This window comes from Toxorhynchites rutilus, chromosome 2, assembly GCF_029784135.1.
Source record: "Toxorhynchites rutilus septentrionalis strain SRP chromosome 2, ASM2978413v1, whole genome shotgun sequence".
Lineage (NCBI taxonomy): Eukaryota > Metazoa > Arthropoda > Insecta > Diptera > Culicidae > Toxorhynchites > Toxorhynchites rutilus.
The window spans coordinates 65,955,484-65,963,245 of NC_073745.1; the positions used below are offsets into that span (position 1 = coordinate 65,955,484).

Sequence of the window (7,762 nt, forward strand, 5' to 3'; positions counted from 1 at the left end):
CCATTTGCCTGATTGGTTTTTGAGTTATGCAGAAATTTGCGTTTCATTTGTATGGCAGCCCTCCCTTAGAGGGGGGGAGGGGTTTCTAACTATCATAAAAACCTTCCCCAATCCCAAAAACCCAATTTTCATGTCGATCGGTTCAGTAGTTTTCGAGTCCATAAGAATCAGACAGACAGAAAGACAGGTAGGCAACATTCCATTTTTATTTATATAGATTTACATCACAGGTCAATATTCATTACAATTGAAGATGAAATCAAGCTCACTCACATCGATTGCACTATCTAGACGGGCGTTCATCACTCTGCTCAGAATCTTGTAATCTACGTTGAGCAGGCTGATCGAGCGATACGATCGTGCTGTTTTATCGCCACCTTTCTTTTTCACCAGCACTATAGTGCCATCGGTGAGCCCTAAGGGGAGCTCACTGCTTCTCGCTTCATTAATTACGAAGTAAAGTTCTCTGTATATGTTGTCGAAAGTTTGCTGGTAAAACTCTACCGGTAGCCCATCAGCACCCGGTGATTTTCGTTTTTGCGATGGTTGATGGCACATCCGGCCAATGTCATCAACGTCTTGATGCCAGACGTACCGCCTGCAGTTTCTCGTGGGCATTATCCTGTCCTGGATGGCTATCATGTCAGCATCAACTACTGAAGAGAGTTCACCACGCGTTAGCCACATATTAGATGCGGCCTTGTCGACGTGTGGCCGGTCCAGTTGATGGAGGTGGGCACCATGCACTACCTTTTTCTTTCAAGCTGTAATCTTCTCCACTGCCTACAGATTGCTTGCGCCAAATGCAGAGCGCTGTATCCTCTCTCAGTGGCGCAGACAGCCCAGTATAGCGCATTTTGGTTGGCGCGTTCTGCGAAGTACTGCGCAGTCGTACCTGGGCAACACACGGTGCAGATATGTCGACTATTCCAAGTCCCCATTCTTCGCGTGGTACTGACACTCGCCAGTGCCGATTGAGGATGGCGCATTCCGACCTCTTTGAATGCAGGTCAGTTTTGCTCCACTTGACTACACCAAAACTGAAGGTCAGCAGGGGAACCGCGAATGTGTTGATCGCGCGTACCTTGTTCCTCACGTTGAGGAATGTCCTCAAGCCACAGGTCACTCGACTCAAGAACTTGTCTCACAGCTTCGTCTTGATGTCGGAGTGGCAAATCCCGGTGTGCTGTCGGTATCCAAGATATTTATAGGATTCGCCACGAACCATGTTTTCTATCAACTCGTAGTCACAGACCTCGTAAACTCCGGATTCAGTGAGCTGCCCTTTCAGTAGATGGACACAGCGTCACTTTTCGAGGCCGGACTCTATGAAGATGTCCCTGGTCATATCTTCGACAACCCGGATAGCTACACCTAGACGCTGACGTGAATCAGCGTAGACCTTGTCGTCCATGTGAAAGGTATGGATCACTCCTCCGTGGGCGTCGTCGCCATACCTTATCTTATAGCCATGATCGTTTCTATTGAGCGTTCAGTGCCAGACAAAACCAAAACGGGCTGAAAGAGTCGCTTTGGAATATCCCCCTCTTTATCTGCAGTGCTCTAGACTGCAACACATTTTCCCCATCACTGAGGTGCAGAGACGTACTCCACTGTCTCATCGCATGCTGCAGGAACCTAACGACAGTGGGTTCGATTTTATAGAGCTCCAATACCAGGATGAGAAACGAATGAGGTATGGAGTCATAAGCCTTCCTATAGTCTATATAGGCCATATTTAGGTTCCGCTGATTGTATACCGCTTGTCCGACGATGGCTGCGTCGATGATGGCCTAGTCTTTGCATCCATGCATATTTTTCTTGTATTCTTTCTGCTCTTCTGCGATGATGTGAAGTTGTTCGCAGTGGGAAAATGCTGTGGCGGTTATGATACATGAACGTAATTCGTTGGTTCCAACAGCAGGATAATCTTCGCCCTCGCTTTTCGATTCTTGACAGGGTCGACAGCTTTGAAAGTTCCATCCACGTTCTTCTCGGGCTTCCATGTCGCCCAATTTTCCCGTCCGTACAATCGCTCGATTCCAGGTAGGCTTGAAACACCGTGTGATCTCGAATCTTGATTTCCCAAACTTCCAGTTCTGGAACTTGACGTAGCCATTCATACTGTAACTTCAAGTGAAATATCAACTTGATTGTTTGACGGTAACTAAGGGAATGAAAATTTTATTTGTCTATAGTGAGTCATGGCTCATTACACTACAATATGTTTAGAATCCGTTGCTCCAATCTCTTTCGCCATGGAGGTTCACGCCATTCACAGAGATGTTGGAGCAGTTCGCCTCTTGGTCTTATACGGTATCCTAAGCTTTTAGCGGTCGCCACAGCAGCACAGTAAACAATCAGTTGCAGCTTCTTCATGTTCTCACCATCAACCAAGTGCAGCGGAAGAAAACGTGCTTGTTCATGAGCTTTACTGCACTTGTCAGCCTGCGGGAATGCTGCAACTTCGGGACCCTGGGACGCTTCCTCGAACATTGTTAGTATTCGAAGGCGACTAACAATACGAAAAATACCTAGCGGAGATGGGCATCATCATGCGGAGCTGTGGCCCAGGGACAAAGGCTGAAAATGACGGAGAATATTTTTTTTCTCCGGTGAAGCGGAACGCTGGATGGCAACGGCTGGCCGGCAACCAGCTATTTTACGTCCCCCACAAAACAGGTAAGCTCTGACGGGAAGCACATCTCCCACATTAAGCTCCTAAGATTTACCGCAAGTGCCGGACCTGGCCTCCGCCCAATACGCAAAGAAATCGCTGGAGGAGATAAATCGGTCGGAGGTAGATGATTAAAACGTTCATGAAATGCAATGATTTTAGTATTGTCACTTCATGGCACTCGTCTAATGCCGCTCCCAAGCACCAATCAGTGTGTTCATTGTGCAAATTTTGGTTCACATCAATCACGGAGAACAACTACGAAGTGTACAGTTTACCTAACCTCAATCCATCCTTCAAAATGACCAACTCTATTCAGGTCCGAATCTTCATATAACAAAAGAAATGACATGCATTTTATGCAAATTTATTTGGCTTTACTGAACATACATTTTCGAATGCGGTTTTGCGGCGTCCACTTCCAACGCCATTTTACTTAAATTCAATATCAATTTTTTCCTCTTCGTCGAACACCAAATCTCCCCTGCCCGGGAAGATTGAATGGGTCTTTCCATCCGCATCACACTGTCGCACCTGTTCCACCAACATCTCAGCTTGCTTATCGTACGTCACAACGGTCGCTCCTTTACCTTTGGCCTTCTTTTTCCCCTCCGAAATGCTTCGCCGAGTTTCAACATCCATCAGGAGCATTCCTTTCAGTAGCGCCACCATCACCCTTTGGCAGCAATCCATACTAACCGAACCGGTAACCTCCAGCAGAAAATCTTTGGTTTCCGGTGAAACCTTTGTCTCGTCACAATTGGTCAGCGGAGGAAGGCTGATCACTTTCTCTTCGTCGCTGAAATGGGGAAACACTTTCCCCTCCAACAGATTGATATATTTGTGAATCCCCGAGTAAGTGCTCCGTTTCTTCTCTTTACGAATAGCTTCCGCCTGTTTCTTCAAATCGTCGAAATACTTGGCCGCCGTCACCTTTGCCTTCGCACCCAGCGGAGTTATCTGAATGTTCTCCCCTAGATCGGCAAGGTAACGTACGTTACCTTTAACCTTGGCGAGATCATGGGTGGCAATGGTGGCCAACTCTCGTCTCCCGCATTCGCTGTCATGAAGTTCGTTCTGTAGCTGCAGAAATTTTCTCATACTGGTGATCGTGAAGTCCCGCACAATACAGTGCACTACGAATGACCGTATCGAAGTTGCGTCCGCCCTTGAAATAATTTGGCGCCCATTCTCCGCTGGTTTTAGGACTGTGATTCTTTGGCGAATATCGGGAATTTCCGGGTCCGATTTTTCTTCACCTTGTGACATGGAATCCTCCCGGTTGGATTTTGTGGAATTACCTTCAGGCATTGGTACAATGTGGCCAGATTTTTCAACGTAATCCAACACTTGCTTGCTGCGACACTGCTCCACCAGCTTCTTGAGTCGTTTATCCTTCAATGGATTATCCTTGAGTAAGATTTCTATAACAAAATCATCAATAAGCTATGGTAATATTGATAATATATGATAATATTGCGTCATTTCATCATTACCCTTGAGTTTTGGACACTTAACCAGAAATTGGGGAACCAGCTCAATTCGATTCCCTGCTACGTTCAACAATTTCAAGCTGGTCTGTTTCACCAAACTAGTAGGGATCTCTTTTATGAGATTCTTCTCCAAATTCACCTAGAATTTAAATAAAATATATTAGAAAAGTATGCACGATGCAAGACGGGCAGTGCTACAATACCTCCGACAAATACTGCACTTCTTTTCCGCAAGGAAGCTTCGGAAATTCCTCCAGCAAATTCGACGAAAGATTACACACTATCAAATTCTCCAGCCGACTCAAATCGACCAGCTTCAATTTGTTACCGGACAAATTCACCGTGGTCAGTGCCTTCAGCTCGCCTATCTCCGCTGGCAGTGATTCGATTCGATTACCCGACAAATCTAGCACTTTCAGCGCTGGTAACTGTCCCAGCTCCACCGGAACTGCGCTGATATGGTTCCGGAACAAGAGCAACGATTGTAAATTCTTAAGCTCACTTACTTGGGGCGAAATCTCGTCCAGTGGAGTATCATTAATATCGAGAAGGTTTAGAGCCGACAACTGGTAAATGGTTTCGTCTAGTTTACCACCGTTTTCGTCGATGCGTTGCCGTAAGGCCGGTCCGGAGAGCTTAAGCTCTCGTCGGTTTTCCTCTTTAGCAGTGCGCACTTCGGGCCACATATTTATATATTAGACGCTTGGTACAGAAATCTGTGAAATACTGCTGTGTATTGTGAAATTGACTAATAGGTTAATCAACTAATTGCGCGATGATGATTATTCGCTTGTAAACCATGTGTTAAACAAAAATATTATTGAAAACTTGATAGGTCAGAAATGTTTTGTTTGTTAACGGACTGAATTCCTACAGTTGGAAATATTTCCGCAACGTGACAACGTGAAATTTTTCAAAATGCATTCGACTGAAGAAAATTAGCGAGGATTGAGATCCTCAATAAGTTTTCGCTGTTTTCCAACGGATTGTGTAAAGTGAATTTCGCGCGTGTAGTGGCGCATGTATTAATGAGATTAGCCTATACATTTTTAAGGAGGTGGGGCTTGTGATGCATTTTTTGCTTCTCTACAGGGACTGAACAGTGTGTGTCATTGTTTGTAATGTATAAAAAATTATACATATTTTAGGAAATTTCTGATTCGATTGTTATCTTCATCTTTAAGCTTCAGCATGTGCTTGGATTGACAATATATTTCGTAGTTGCTCCCCATGATTACATTACATTGAATACATTGAATTACGCTTGGGAGTAGCAAATCATTCTCATTGTGCATGTTGATTCGATGATTCGAGCTTTAAATAGTCAATAACGACGCCAGGCACGTCCTTACAGTCACCAGGGGAAGGAAAGGAAAGTTAGTATGATATTTGCAGCCAGAAGGGTCGCCTCTATAGCGTGGTTCTCTTGCGATTATCATGGAAGTAAAAATTGTTAGTGGAAATGGGTAAGAAGAATCGAGATTCACTGTGGTGAGTGATGTGATTAGGGGTTTATCTATTTCTTTCTTTGCATAATAACCATGGATAACAGGTATTACAATCAGTGTTGCCATAGGGGTTAAAAATCTTTCTCATATGTACTTTTGACGTAGAACTACGTCTTTCATTAAGGGTGTAAAATCAGAAAACGTTTATAACGGTCACGTTTATAACTTATAACGTTAATAACTATTTTTGCCACGGATTTTGGCGATGTAGATAATAAACGAATCGAAAATTCCCTAAGATTTGATTGATATGCTATACATTACAATCTCATAGTCTGTATATGGTTTAAACTGATGAAAATTGGAAGCACTCGCATTTCCTCATACATTTTTTCTGTCCATTTTTGTGCTTTCCCGAACAGAGCTGTCAATAACGATCAATTTATCGACGAGCAACGAAGGGAAATCGTAAGATGTAAGGCCTCCATGAACAAAGGAAAAGAAGAAGAACGAAGTGGAATATTTGCCTAGAGTGTAAACAGTGGATCTCGCTGAAGCAAACTTTCATTCTTCGTGATGAAATCGACTGAACAACATTGTTGCTGGGCGAGCTGGACGGCGGTTATCATCTATTAAAATGTTCGAGTTGCGATTTTTGATCAAATTTCTTGATCTCGAAATAGCGTTCATCGTATCATTGCTGAACCAATTTGGAAGCTTATTTTTGTTCTGATTATATTTAGAAAAGAATCGCTCGGCAGTTGCCGAGATGTAAGGCATAGTTAGAACGTTACAAACAAGACAGCGATGTGCCGAATTGCTAGCGAACCGTCAACTCTTTTTAGACATCCATTTCTTATCTGACTGAAGCTCTGATTATCCTACGAAGTAATTTTACATTTAGGGTACAGAATTCATTCTCCAGATCTTGTATATTCACATCTTAAAAACCATGGGAACGCCTCTAATACGGGGCTCTGGCAACTCTATCCTAAACAATGCAAATTGAGCGTAGGCAGCAGAAAACAGGGCTCGCGCCTAGGGGGTTCATGTATGTTAATATTTGATTACGTTGGGTAGTTTCCTTTGGCAAGCGATGTTTGGATACCCATCCGGAAGCTTTCTTGGCGATTTGCAATTAAAATTACTGCTGGAGAAACGCGCGGAACACTTCATTTTTAATTTTAGGTTATGATTTCTACGCTCAAGATTTTCTATGCTGGCTGCAAAAAGGCGGCCATCTTAGCAATCCCTTGCTCTAACACAACGTCAGTGCTTGTCAAATTGGAAAAGACTCTGAGATTTAACATTGCCCCAGCCTTGGGCGTTGGATCATCAAAATCGAACCTATTTTTCATTTGCTTGAACATCTCCACGAAAAAACTGCGACAAATATCCTTTGAAATGATTTGCCTTTCGCTGTCCGTTGTTCTGATAATTTCTTCTGTTGCTATTCTAACCTAACAATTCTTGCCGATTTTCAAATGATCTTCGAATTTAACAGCATTGGACATTGAAACAACGTAAGATTCCTCGCAGATGTTAGTGATGATGATCAAATAAACATATGAAACATATGAACATATGAAAATAAGCATTAAAAAAAGCCCCATGTGCGCTTTTAGTGCTACCATATAATACTTACAAGTATTAGGATGAAACATTCATACAATTGGAATTCGGCATTTAGCTGCAAGTGTATGTTTCAAAACGAACAAAACATTGAATTGGAAAAAAAATTGTGGAAAACTTGTGAATGTGGAAATTTCAGCCGAAAAGTTCATGTTTACCAAAATTTAAAATTTACTGGAACCGTTGTGCGAGAGAATGACTTGGAAGAGCCAGAGTTGGACAATATTTACATCAAGGTTTAGTACATAAATTTTATACTTAAAAGTACATAAAGCCATAAGTGATGTTTGATTGCTTTATAGATATTTATAGATATAGAAATTGTCTCCGATTGGCTTTTCCGGAATTAGACGAACCTTTGAATATATGCATCAACATTACTATCGATGGCCTTCCTTAGTTGCAATGGTTGTATATGAAGAGACTACGTTTTTACCATTGTTACATACTTCGCCATCAAACAAAAAAATATATAAATATATGGGATGCATTGGGAATGATTTTATTAAAAT

General features: G+C 42.7%; 1 protein-coding gene across 1 annotated transcript; it reads right to left on the reverse strand.

The window, feature by feature from the left end:
- Positions 1–188: 188 nt before the first annotated feature.
- Positions 189–5,033, reverse strand: LOC129767307 (leucine-rich repeat-containing protein 47-like). The gene is made up of 3 exons (XM_055768030.1): positions 4,374–5,033; positions 4,174–4,309; positions 189–4,101 (listed from the first exon to the last, which is right to left on the reverse strand). Exons 1-3 carry the CDS (start codon positions 4,854–4,856, stop codon positions 3,110–3,112), a joined length of 1,611 nt encoding a protein of 536 aa, XP_055624005.1. The 5' UTR covers positions 4,857–5,033; the 3' UTR covers positions 189–3,109.
- Between the last annotated feature and the right edge of the window lie 2,729 nt (positions 5,034–7,762).